This window comes from Aspergillus pseudotamarii (genome assembly GCF_009193445.1).
Source record: "Aspergillus pseudotamarii strain CBS 117625 unplaced genomic scaffold BDV38scaffold_71, whole genome shotgun sequence".
Lineage (NCBI taxonomy): Eukaryota > Fungi > Ascomycota > Eurotiomycetes > Eurotiales > Aspergillaceae > Aspergillus > Aspergillus pseudotamarii.
In genome coordinates, this window is record NW_022475085.1 from 127,030 (window position 1) to 140,401 (window position 13,372).

At 45.7% G+C, this 13,372-nt stretch overlaps 2 protein-coding genes across 2 annotated transcripts; both read left to right on the forward strand.

The window, feature by feature from the left end:
* Positions 1-285: 285 nt before the first annotated feature.
* BDV38DRAFT_194172 (putative ARF GTPase activator (Csx2)) lies at positions 286-4,639 on the forward strand. Its single transcript, XM_032052318.1, has 5 exons — positions 286-521; positions 650-783; positions 855-2,532; positions 2,615-2,705; positions 2,772-4,639. Exons 1-5 carry the CDS (start codon positions 458-460, stop codon positions 4,159-4,161), a joined length of 3,357 nt encoding a protein of 1,118 aa, XP_031909201.1. The 5' UTR covers positions 286-457; the 3' UTR covers positions 4,162-4,639.
* Positions 4,640-10,374: 5,735 nt separating this feature from the next.
* Positions 10,375-12,484, forward strand: BDV38DRAFT_287116 (putative YT521-B-like splicing factor; the record flags this gene model as incomplete). The annotated part of the gene is made up of 4 exons (XM_032060801.1): positions 10,375-10,498; positions 10,572-11,261; positions 11,341-11,897; positions 11,975-12,484. The coding sequence occupies 4 exons, from the start codon at positions 10,375-10,377 to the stop codon at positions 12,482-12,484; spliced, it is 1,881 nt and encodes a 626-aa protein (XP_031909202.1).
* Between the last annotated feature and the right edge of the window lie 888 nt (positions 12,485-13,372).

Sequence of the window (13,372 nt, forward strand, 5' to 3'; positions counted from 1 at the left end):
AGCCCCAAGTCCCGAACTCTCATCCATCAATCATAATCATAACCTCCCACTTATTCCCCTTCAAACCCATGCTGCTATTAACTTCCTATCTTTCCCTCTCGCTTAGTCCCTAACAAGCCTTGTTATACATACCAGCTGTCCCACCACATCTATTTCTTTCCTTCCCTTAGCCCCCCTCTTTCGTTCTCTCCGACCGCATCTCATTACCTGTCCTCAGTACCAGTCAACTTCTTTCTGCCGCAACTTACGAAGTACGAACCGCTCCAAGCATCTGACCACCAGATTCCAGACTGGATGACGGCTCATTTGCTTGGTTACGTTTGCAGCCACATCGTTAGCAGTGCACCATTTCATCGAATTTTGGGCGCGCAGACCGTCGATGGTTACCTCCAGTTGTCCCGGTACCCTCTCCGGATACACTCTCGAGCGGTGACTTGACCCCTTGAATTATACCACCATGGGAAATGTTGGAAGCCGGCTGGATGACTCGGGAAGTCTATTCTTCAAGGACCAAAACAAATGTATGTCTTCAACTCATGCGGCTCCTATATACATGCCCCGCAAAGCTCTGTTGGTGTTTATCTTCAATCCTACCCGCGCTTTGTCCTTGCGTAGTAGCCGCAATCGCTAACAGCATGGGTTCACGCAGTTGCGATCGCATCTGTGACTATACTGAACTCCAGGAGGCGAGTCTTGTTGAATCTCACCCCGAATTCATTCCCTGCAAGCAGATACATCGCCAAGCGTAATATCGGCGATGACACTCCGATTGAATACATCCAGGTATAGATTGAATATGTACCTAAATAACGTGATTCTAGAACCTTTGCTCACTCCTTCTCTGTATTGTACAGGACCCTGATTTTTCCCCTTCTTCCCCAGCGCCTACTTTCCTTTTACGGCTTTCCAACGAAGACGAGTTGAACTTCCATTTCACTTTCATATTGAGACAGACACAAACCGGCAATGTCGCGAATTCTACTGTCAATGGTGTCGCGACTACTCTCCCAGAGGTTGCGGACACCGTGCTTACAGGGCTAACTTTCGCGCATGCGCCAAATTCAAAGGAGCTAGATAACCTAATCACAAGGGAGTTTCATGCCAACCCCAATTTACAGAATAATTCAAATGTGCAGTTTGTAGGAGATTACTCCACGAACAGCAGTCCATCTGTGCAATTCGAATGGTCGTGGAGATGGAAGCCGCCCAAACCGGTAGAGGACAAAGGGGGCGGCTGGAGAAACAGCTGCAGTTTCTTGGAATATGACCAAAGGGCCAACCGGCTGAATACACTTGCTCATTTCTCTTTTTGGGTACAGAATACTATGCGCGCCTTGCCGAGCCCTCAAATCTTATCACCAAGGTTAGAACTCAGCGTTCCACCGCGGCACCGTATACCCTCATCGCACTCTGTACTTTCTCATTCTAGCGATGCAGATGCAGCATCTAATCCTCAGATTACACCCAGCACTCCGCCAGATGCGGATTCCGTTTTCGTCCCACCACCACTCTCGGCACCCCCTCCACCTCCTGTTAAGGTTGACCTTCCCCATTCGCGACCTGGTGAGGATAAGAGCATTGTCGAAGACGGTCCTTTATTCCGAGCTACAATGAAGGCTCTGGAACAAAAAACAGGCAATATGCGAGCCAAGATAAAGAAAGTCCTCAAAAAAGCTGAGGCGGCCCAGCAGGCTCAGACTACCTGCAATGACGCCGTAGAGGCCTTCCTATCCGCACTCAACGACGCCTCAACACCGGACGGCAATGCGATACAACCGGCACTGGATCATTACTTTGAAAAAATTGCACGACAGATCTTAGACTACGAGAAGTCTAATACTCGACAGCTCCAGAAGCTTGTTATCGACCCGTTGATTAAACTTTACAATAATGACATAAAACAAGCTGAAGCCAAAAAGAAGGAATTCGAGGATGAAAGTAGGGACTATTATGCCTATGTTAGTCGTTATCTCGGCCAACGTCAAGACTCTCTGAAGGAGAAGAAGCGGGCGGAGAGTGACTCTAAGTATCAAGCCAAAAGGCGGAACTTTGAGCTTAAACGGTTCGACTATTCGTCATTCATGCAGGATCTCCACGGTGGACGTAAAGAGCAGGAGGTCCTATCGCATCTCACAAAATACGCTGATACGCAAGCAAAACGCTTTCTCCTAGCCGCCCAGAAGGTTGATGATATGATCCCTCAGCTAGACGCGCTTATACATGAGGTCAGTCAAGCGGATAAGGAGTTTCAATTCCAACGAACAGAGAGGGAGGAGAAGCGAAGAGCCTTAGAAAAGAGTAGTAACATGTATCTTGAGCCTGATGCGCTGGTCAACTCGAACGTGCCATCAACGCTATCGGGAAGTGGCAGTGGGGCCCAGAGATCAGAGAACGAACTTGGGCGTGCAGATAGCACGGGATCTCAGCTACGAAGCGTGATTAGCAATACGTCAACGTCGACTCAAGCCAATGCATCCGGTATCATTCCTTCAGCCGGTCCAACCATAGCACCTGCCTCTACGAGCTTAAGTGGTATGCTTACATGGAGAAGTCGCAGAGACTTCTAGACTCCCACAAAATGGTATTTGCTTACTGGGGCTAATAACTGCTATAGGTCAGCAAAGAAAGGAGGGGCTCCTCTGGGCACTATCCCGACCAGGTTCCCACATCGACCCGAAGGGTATCAATAAACAAGCCTGGCACAAGTAAGCTAATGATTCACTTCCCTCAATCACTTCGCTTTTATCGCCTGACTAACGCTCTACCGATAGGTTCTGGATTGTGCTGGACCAAGGGAAACTATCGGAATATAGCAACTGGAAACAGAAGCTTGACCTACACATGGATCCTATCGATCTACTAAAGGCGTCTGTGCGAGAGGCTCGAAATGCAGAACGAAGATTCTGCTTCGAGGTCATTACTCCTCAGTATAAGCGCATTTATCAAGCAACGTCCGAGGAGGATATGGGCAACTGGATCCGGGCTATCAACAACGCCTTACAAAGTGCTGTTGAGGGTCGTGGCATGTCCCCGCCACTCTCTCCCACTACCGATAACTCGTCCATCGGTCGTGACATTGGCTCTGTATTGACCGGGAAAAGTTCCTCGTATTCAGGCCAACATTCCCACTCCAATGCATCTAATACGTCAAACAACAGCGTAACCCGTCGCACGACTGTAGGTGCACGGCCAAGCTACGTACGTGGCGATGGTAATAGTTTTGAGGATAATCCTTCAAGGCTGCTTCAGACAGTTCGTGATGCTGATCAGGGCAATAACTGGTGTGCGGACTGCGGGTCGGCATCCAAGGTCGAGTGGGTCTCTATTAACTTAGGGATTGTTCTATGCATCGAGTGTAGTGGAATTCACAGGTCCCTTGGAACGCACATTTCAAAGGTCCGATCCCTCACTCTTGATGTGAATTCCTTCTCGAATGATATCGTTGAAATACTGTTGCAAATTGGCAACCGCGTCAGCAACATGGTCTGGGAGGCCACGCTGGATCAATCCCAAAAGCCAATAGAGAATTCAACCCGGGAACAGCGTCTAAAGTTCATTACGGCGAAGTACAGTGAAAGAGCCTATGTTCAGAGACTACCCTCCCAGTTGTCTCATTTTCCAACGCCAGACGAAACACTTCTTGCTGCGATCAAGAAAAACGACATCCAGGGTGTCCTCTACGGCATCGCACTTCGCGCTAATGTGAATGTCACTGATCGCTCTCGTAATACCCATGCAGTTTTTCTTGCTCTTGCAGCAGCTGATCCAGCATCGCCGGGTTCCTCTTCATCTAGGCCTAGTACGGGCAACTCCGTAAAGCCAATCCCGTTCCCCATTGCTGAGCTACTTGTCCAAAATGGAGCGGAGATTCCACTTCAGGCCCCGCCTATTCCTCTTTCGCCTGCCGCTCAACTATACATGAGCCAACGAACCGCTAGAGCGCCTGCATTTGGCACATTAGCTGTATCTGCATCTGGTAAGCCTACCACTGATAGCCTGGGCACTCTACCCAGTATTCGAGGAACAGGTAGTGATAATTCCGTTTTATCTTCTCACGGGCCAAGCTCTTTAGATAGCAAGGAACGTGAAAAGCTACATAAAAGAGGAAGTGCTGGTGCCAGATTCGCTGGGAAGGTAGCCTCTTTAGGCATCGATCGATAAAGCTTCATTTTTATTACACATTTTCTCTTCATCTGCTCTATTTCACTTTCACAGTGAATTGCCACTTAATTATAATTATACTTAATGAAGCTCAAGTGGACATGACATGATGTGAGGACTCGGGTTTTGAACGATTTATGTATCTGTTTAGAGGCCAATTCAATCGGCTCCCACATGTTTCGTTTTATGTGCATTCATTTACATGCTGTCTCTCTGGTTCCTCCATTTTATTGTTAATATTTCCTTTCATCTTACAGTTGACTCCGTGTCTTTTTTCTTCCCTCGTCTTTTATATTGTGTTCCGTTTATCATGGAGTGACTTGTCCTTTGCATTCCCTTTACGTCAAGGAGTTGACTTGCACATATTTTATACCATTCGACTCCGAGGAAGAGTGTCCCACTAAAATAATAGGATTAGAGCTTGGTCATAATGTTAATGATGACTGCTGACAAGATACTTTTAGTAGCAAAGATTATATATGATCAGTGTATAGTTTATACTTGATAGAGCATACTTGCATTTTGCCCTCTCCCTTTTTTGCCTATATGTTCCTCGTTATCTTTAGTTATCACATGCATATATAGTGAAGTACCATGTGTTGTCCTGATTAGTCAATGAAGAGAGAAACTGCAAGAGAAAGGCATAGGTCACTAGGAACAATGTATAAATAGAACTTTTGTTCAGTGAATGAAAAATTGCAGTCTTCATGTGACTCCTGTAAGTATTTATATGGAAGTACTAACCAATGCAATTACTTCTCACATCAGTAGAATACTTTCATGTACTGGATAGACCAACACCCCTCTCACAGATTTTTAGGCCAACGACTGTCGATTTGCCACACTTCTGATCTTCGAGAAATTGCGGGCTCATTGATTCAGGGCATATGTACATTCACTGATGGAGAAAGGAACGGGTTCAATAGCCTCTAAGAGAACCCAAAGCCCAAGGTGACATGTGGCGTTGCGGAATGCCACGACGATATTGTTTTACAAATGGATTCGTATGGTCTAGCTCTAATAGACAACGATGCACAGTACTTTATTGTGGGCACCCGCCACCCTCCCCCATCGATTTATCCATAATAATAAGAAAAAGAAAAAAGCGAGGTAGGGATGTTGGGCAAATCCAAAGATTACGAGTCGAGATCTACATGGAGATGGGTGTGATGGACCCAACAGTGTGAAAGCGCGTTAAATTGTAAGCTATGACGTCATAGGCGCACCTTGGGGTTTCTTTCTTCTAACCAGCCACACATAAATTACTTATATGAACCAGTCTCTGACGTATGTCTCACCACACACCATCTATCTCTTCACTCAACAATCAAAGCTTTTACTGTTCTTGGCAATAGATGGTGTGGTATGGCCCACTCAATTTCTCTCTGGGTGGCAAACATCAGTCATCTACAGTATACCTACTATGAAGTAGTTCGCCCCACTGACAGGAGGGTGTGTGATACTGTTCTAGCCTGTATTTAACTGTATACTAACGGATGAAGTTTCCCTGCAACCTGGGTGGATTTTAATCCCAGAGATCTACAATAACCAGGTATCTTAATTCTGATTGTGCTAGAGGAATTGATGAATCAATGGTGACAGACACAGTGCCCGGTTTGCCTACAGGGCAGGCTTGACTATCAGATAGCCTATACAAAGATTAGATCCATTCATAACTAGGTAGTGTTGACCTAATATAACTTCAAGTTGGTGCCTGGCTACCAGCACTGCCTCGGCGTACTATCCTTACTACTGTGTACTAAGTATTATTTCCTGGGCCGCATCCGAGGCCTGGGCTCATGGATTTCCCGCCAATCACACCCATTGTTATCTGATTTCCGGCGCGTCTAAACCATCAAAATATACTTTAGCTTGGCACTGAAGATACCTAAGTTACTAGGTACTACGATAATCATCTATGGGTAGAGATTGTAAGACTGTGGAATTTGACAGCCTAAGCGTAGTATGCCATAAGATGTCGCCCTGTATTCGGTGTAGCATAGCTGGGTATATATGTAAAGTTCCCCGGTATGATTTTTTGTAGTCGTGTTTGTTTTGTACAAAGTATATCTATATCTTGCACGGGTGTCTGCCGACCGAACTTAGGGGCCAGTTCATGAATTTCCTCACCGGAGTCAGGGAAAACATTTTTAAATAGTGGTGAGCTGGGTATTTTTGCAGAGGATTCCTATGGGACGGTCCCTTTTTACACAGAGGATGAGATGAAGTTCATTGAGTAGATCATTGATTGGCTGGGATCTCATCCCGTCAGGTGGACCTCTGTTGTAGTTCTACGTAGTAGGAAGGATTGGTTGGGATTTTTTATTTTTTCCTCTTCTCTTTAGTGTAGGGAGCACATAGTATTTTATGTCACCCCTTTATAAATCAATTTATTTTATAATGCCCTCTTTTTCCTTAATCACTTTTGTTTGGGTCATGAAGGGCGGCACAGCCCAATAGTACTAAATTTGATGTTAAACTTAGTAGAACCTATGCTGGCCGAGACCCGACCGGACGCTAGGTGTATTACCCGATAAGTAAATAGCCAGGTGGAGGTAGATCTCGCTATTGATGGGGAGTTGTTAACACTCCTCAAACTAGTTACTCATTTCCCAGTTCGTTTTTCCAACGCCACCTGAAGAGAGGGTGTAAGGCTCACTCCATCGAGTTTATTCCTGGTCATACTCAGTCTCGTCTGCTGGATCATGAATGTGAAAAGAATGGGCTTGCAGGTAGATCATAGATGATCCTCTTCCTCTCAGAGGGCACGAGGCGAGAGGGGGAAGACCAAAATGATACAAGTGGTGCTGTTGGTGTTGCGCCCCCAGCGCCACGTCTCCATCCGACAGTGGACCCACTACCCAGCCAAGTATGTCTCGAAGTCCATCAGAATCTTCCATTGTTTTCACTGGGCAGCATGGAGATCGGGCCCTAGTGGGAATGCACCCTCCTGCCGTTATGATTCTGATGGCTGTGTTAGGCTATGATCAACCAATTCGTCTTTTTCCAGGTGTGGATTTTTAATTTTGATTTCGTTGTTCATATGAATTATTTGATATATTTTTTTTCTCGTTATCTTATCCCCCCACCTCACCTTGGTGTTATGCGCTGTTGACCCTCTTGTTCACCTTTTAGAATTCCCACAATCATCGGGAGGGTCGTGACGCTGGTGACTTGCTCCTGTACTCATGACCAGAATCGAGACTAAGATGGGCAGTACTCCGCAGATCAGTCCATTTCTCCATGCCGTCCGTCACACTTTACAGATACCATCAAAATGTGACATATCCCTGCAATCACGATGGCAAACATGATTACATTACGTCTATGTGATTGACGGATACTCTAGAAAATAGGTATGAAGCCACGGCTCATGCATTGACCATGTTGTCCGCTGGCGATCGAGTCCTTCAATACGCCGATCCTCGCCACTTATTGGTGCCAGCCAGTCATCGGAAGGACGGAACTCCTATATTCTTAACTAACCATAATGTTGGATGCAGTCACGCCGTTGCATGACTCCTGTTGGCTTATGTGTGTAGATCAATATACTTCTGCTACCATTTTTTACCTTTTATACCTCTCAGAGTCATGATTACAGCCACATATATCCATTGCCATACCTATCAACCCGAATGTGATCAACAGCCCATGGATATTAGCTCTGTTTCCAGAGCATTTGCCACCGGTGTATGTTTGTGCTCGATGAAATCACGCCCACTAGGCCCAAACCCTCAATCAATAACTACCCTTAAAATTGGTCTCGATGTTTTTCAAGCTGTTGAAGCGACCATGGATCCATCGTTCCGACTGGGTCAGGGGATATGCCAGCGGCACCCAATCATCAATGGAAGATTCCAGCCATCGAGTCGATTATTACATTTCATGCCTTTCCGCGCTAGTGGGTTCTTTTCATGATTGACTAAGCCATACCTTTCCGCCAGTATTTTTCTTTCTATTCTTGTCTTTTTACGCTTTTTTTTCACATTTTTCTTTGCCTTTTTACACAGTACAGTAATAAACCATTGTTCGGATCTTGTGTGGCTGTTTTGGACAGATGGCTCTCTTTCAATCATATTACTCGTTATATGTGATTTATACTTCAATAATACTGGATCCGTCACGGATCTCTCCACTCAGGTGAAAGATTTCAAGCATTGTCCTTGGATTTCTACTTCAATTTGATCAAACATCCCGCGATTCACTATCTTTAATATCTCACTAATCTCGCCTCTTTTCGGAAACTTTAGCTCACGAATCAGGCCATATTATCTCCTGTGGGGTTTGAAAAGGCTCATGTTGAGGTGAAGCCTCACCTGTGGATACTTCCTCACAAGCCACGGCCACCGCCGCAAACACCAAAGGGTAGGGTAGATAGAGGGCAAAGCCCGGGAGATAACGAGGAAAAGGCAGCGAATATTCTGCACATTTCTGGATTTATTTTCCCGTTGGCTGTCTAGCCACCACTGTACAGTCCCCCTCTTACCGATATATTACTAGCCCTATATATGAGCCCAGACGAACACGTCTCAAGGTGCCCCATCTCTTTCCACACCGGAAGTCTTATCCACATTTTGACAGTGATCTTCTACGAACTATGCTGAGTGTGGAGTGTGCTCTTCCCGGATTCCTTATTTATCCCTCACCCCTTCTCTTCTTGCCTCCGCCTCAGTTTTAGTGGGTGTACGTTTACTAAAGAAGCCAAATCACACCCACAGTTCTAAAACCGAACTTAATTGTCTGATCCACTCATTTGTTGATTGGAGATTAGGAGTTCCTGATTGATAGGACAGCAATCTTTCTCCTATTACTCATTTCTTCTTATATCTTTTCTGTCTATACAGTGGAGATCCATAGGACCATAATCGTTTTTTGTCGAATATTCAGACCTGTTACCCTGTGAAGAGGGGGCAAAGGAATCAAACATAACAAAAGTAAGAAAAGGTGAGGAGAGTTACATATTCTATGATACCGGTGACTTTATCCCTTCGTTTCCCAGCAGAAATATCGTCACTCTTGTCCATGTACCCAGTTCAAGGACCAGTCATCCAGATCTGGTCCTTCTGCTATATCATTATTGTTGTTATTTTTCTCCCTCATCCCTTGTCGCAACAGAGATGAGAGCCAAGAAGACGAGCCCATTTCTGGCTGCCCTCTTCCCCTGTTGGCGTGATACAAAAGCCACTAAGTTCTCTCCACCATCCACTTCTTAGCGTATGTTTTGCCGCCGTTTTCTTTTCACTTCTGAGATGCTGCCACTAGCACGAGTATCGCCTTCTGAATATCGCTTTTTCTGGTTTCTGCGCTCGCCTGGACCTCATCTGCTCTATGCCTGTGGCTTCTAGCAATCCACTGGAATTCTTATGGGGATATATTTCCTCGCCTACTTCTGGCCACTCTCCGTTCCCCACTCATTCGTTCTGAAGATTACCCTATGATTCGGGCTTGTGTGGGGGGATGAGGAAGGGGGGGGCCATGCTAACGTGGTGCGCGTGTGCGTGCATTTTGACTGTAGTTAGGCCCGTTTCCACAGTCCACACACCCTCTATTACAATATTGTACCATCCGAGAAATCCTCAGTACGACTGCTAGGCTGTCGGCTTGGGTATCTCTTCAATTCCTAGCAGCAATCTTCCTATCTCTAACAATTGCATTCAATCCCCTCCGACTCCCACTGTGCCCGTTGGGCTAGGAATCATACCCCAATTTGCCTGACCAGAAGTATCCAGTATATTCTTTTCTTCTCTTTTTCTTCTCTCTCCATCTCTTCATTAATACCTTCAATCCTCACATACCTCGCTCTTCTTGTTCCTCTATCACTATTGTGTCTTTTCTTTTTGGCTTTTCCCCCTCTCTTTTTTCCCTTCTTTCCACTTTCTCTTGGAGTCCATTGCCCTCTCCCCTCCCTAGCCGGATCCCCCTTTATTAGAGCCCTTCTTCTGCCCATCCAACCATTTCACATTGAAAAGAATTTTGAAAGTTATTTCGCAGAGGGCACGGCATTTTCTAACACATGGACATATCATTTTCACTGCAGTGAAGTACTACTACAGCATCAAGAACAATTGCACGTAGGTAAAAGAACTTTGAGGAAGGTATGTGCTGTAATATCCTTTTCCTATACTGGATGGTTGGCACTATCCACTGTAGATAGTCGACTAACTGCTTCGAGGCTTGCTTTTGCACCGTGTTTCTGGTGCTCTAGGTCCTGTCATGACGAACACCGCAGATAGTGCTTCTTCAGACGATTCGAAATCAGCAAGGGCAGCACCAGGTGGCAGTCCATCGTCAAACCCTAAGAAAGCCGACTCATCGGCAACAGCAACTCAAAAGTCCGGTCAGTGCTACCTATTATAAGCGCAAGTTACTGAGCAACGGAAGAACTCGATACTGAAGCTGGCATCGTACAGACATTGGATTCCTACAGGACTCTCAACCACATAGTATACGTCAATACCCCGAAGATACTATTTGTGTGAGATATAATGGCCGTGGATTGCCTGCAGTGACGCCGAGCATGAGCAGCATGAGGCCCGCGCTACCCAGCTACCAAGCTCACACTGTTGTTTTGGACCGGTGTGTGATGCCACAGCGCTTTTTTCCCACAGGACCTGGTCATGGAGTGGTATACTCATCAATGCACCCTCTACCATTGTTCCCTGAGACAACACCAAACATGAACATGCCTTTCAATAACCCGTTCCCTCAAGCATATCCACTTTACTCACAGGAGTGGCAGCAGCAACAACAACAACAGCAGCAACATATGCCACCTCAGTATACTGGGTCTAGGTATCAGCCGATAGATTACAGCTCACCAGCGCACTTGGAAATCCCGCAAGCCGGATACGGGGAAACTCACTATGCTCCGCCTACGTATGCGGCATCTCATGGACAGAGTGCAGTTCAAGCAAACGTGACAATCCACTTACATTCACATCGCCCATCCCACAATACCCAAGGGAACCCCGCTAAAGCATCAGCAACTCTTTCAAAATGGTCCAAGTCACGTAGCCCAGAGTCAGACTATGACGTCTCAAAGACTATCGTGGATGGATCAATTCCTATGAGATCCACCCAAGCTCGACCTTCCACAATGGGTAAGTAGAAAAGGGAGAACTATGCGGCAGATTAATGGCTCATGGTCCACCTTTTCATAAACTGACACTCATTTGGCAGATGCAGCTCCACACCCAATCAATCTTACCAGGCCCATAACGCCGCGAGGGCCCCCAAGGAAGCCAAAACAATCTGGTCATGCTTTATGGGTTGGAAATCTACCCCCTGGGGCAGACATCAATGAACTGAAAGACTATTTCGCGCGGGATGCCACTCATGATGTTGAAAGTGTCTTTCTCATATCGAAAAGCAACTGTGCCTTTGTCAATTACAAGACGGAAGTGACTTGCCTTGCAGCGCTATCGAGATTCCACGACACGAGGTTTCATGGAGCACGTCTCGTTTGTCGACTACGTCGAGATTCGATGTCTCCTCCGCAACCCGATTCATCGAGTTTTTCATCTCAAGCTGAGAATGGTACTGATGCTATACATAACGAACAGAATGGAAATATGCTGGTGAAAAAGATCGCTGATAGTACATATTCGAGTCCTCGAATGCCAAACAGATATTTCATTGTCAAGAGCCTGTCTATAGATGACCTCGAACTGAGTAGACAAAGTGGGATCTGGGCAACGCAGGCGCATAACGAGGACAACTTGAACCAGGCCTATCAGGTGAGTCTTATATTCAAATCAAGGTGGAAGGCGACAAAGAGAAGAGAGTACCTTGAGTTAATACAGTTGGAAACTAGACTACGGATAATGTCTACCTTGTCTTTTCCGCCAATAAGTCTGGCGAGTATTATGGGTACGCTCGGATGGTGTCTCCAATCCAAGAGGACGATAGCTTGATTATGGAGGTGCTGCCTCGCCCTAGCCATGTCCAGGCCGAGTCCGAGGACTTAGATTTGATACCAACTCCAGCGACGTCCACCGCCCCAAATGGACGGATTATCAATGATCTTGCGCGGGGAACTGTGTTCTGGGAAGCAGACTCATCGGAAGATGAAGGCGGAAGCAAGATTGATAAGAACATCGCGGACGTAGCCGAGGAGGTAGCAGAGTCGGGCTTCCAATCTATCGGGAAACCGTTCCGGATCCAATGGCTTTCAACAGAACGAGTCCCTTTCTACCGCACACGTGGTTTGCGAAACCCTTGGAACGCAAACCGAGAAATCAAAATTGCCCGGGATGGCACAGAGATTGAGCCGACTGTCGGGGAGAGGCTTGTGCAGCTATTCCACACACCTTACCCTGGGTGAAGTGAAAGAAGAATGAGATGAAGAAGAATAAGCTAAGGCATTCTCGAGTAGGTTGATGCTCAGAATCTCACGGCTTAACCCCAAAGTCTCTCTCTATAAACGAATCAATACGTGAGTATGGTCTTTTTTGCTAATTTTATTCTTTGCTTTCCTCCCCATCTTTGGATGAAGGTAGAAGAATAATAGAAGACCACGAAAAGGGGGGGCGAAGGAAAAGAGGAAATATAGGAAAAGGTGCGGCAGAAGGGCAAAGAGGGATACATCATATAACGTTCTATGATTATTAGTGTAGTTAATAATAGCTGTCGCATCTTACGTTTGTGATGCTTAGGGTAGTAGAAAATGTTATGCTAAATAGACACTCTTGCTATACTTGACGTATATATTGTTCTATTTTGTAGTGCGGTGTGAGGAGTTGTATGAAACTTGTTATCCATGTTCTTACATGAGCTATTTAGTCTTGTGGAATATAGGGCCTTGGCTATATCTCTTACTGTACACCATTAAATATTAGGGTTTTAGGGAGCACTGTACGGAGTATTTGAATCTTAATATACAACATATAGATATATATATCTACTTTTCCTAATAATATATATGAATTTAGGGGCAGAGTTATAACTTTGAAAAGTATTGAATTTATTCTAATAAAAACAAAATATGCGCCTAAGAACTTGGAATATTTAGGTCTCAGACTTCTACGAGGAGTAGGAGGCCGCCTATTGATTGGTGGAAGGCTTCAGTACAGTTAACTAATCTTACTGACTAACATTAACAAGTATAATTCCTCGTCTAGAGGGTCTGCGCTTGTTGAAGTAAATAAGAACATGAGTAAGCTCCAACAGATCAGCGAAATCTTGGCTCCCTTTCCATTTCAGCTGAGAGCCT

What these genes read in the sequence shown, in the direction of transcription:
- BDV38DRAFT_194172 (XM_032052318.1), top strand. Translation starts at nt 458, where the DNA reads ATGGGAAATGTTGGAAGCCGGCTGGATGACTCGGGAAGTCTATTCTTC. An exon ending in TGCCTCTACGAGCTTAAGTG is followed by an intron (nt 2,533 to 2,614) that starts GTATGCTTACAT and finishes TAACTGCTATAG; the next exon opens with GTCAGCAAAGAAAGGAGGGG. An exon ending in AATAAACAAGCCTGGCACAA is followed by an intron (nt 2,706 to 2,771) that starts GTAAGCTAATGA and finishes CTCTACCGATAG; the next exon opens with GTTCTGGATTGTGCTGGACC.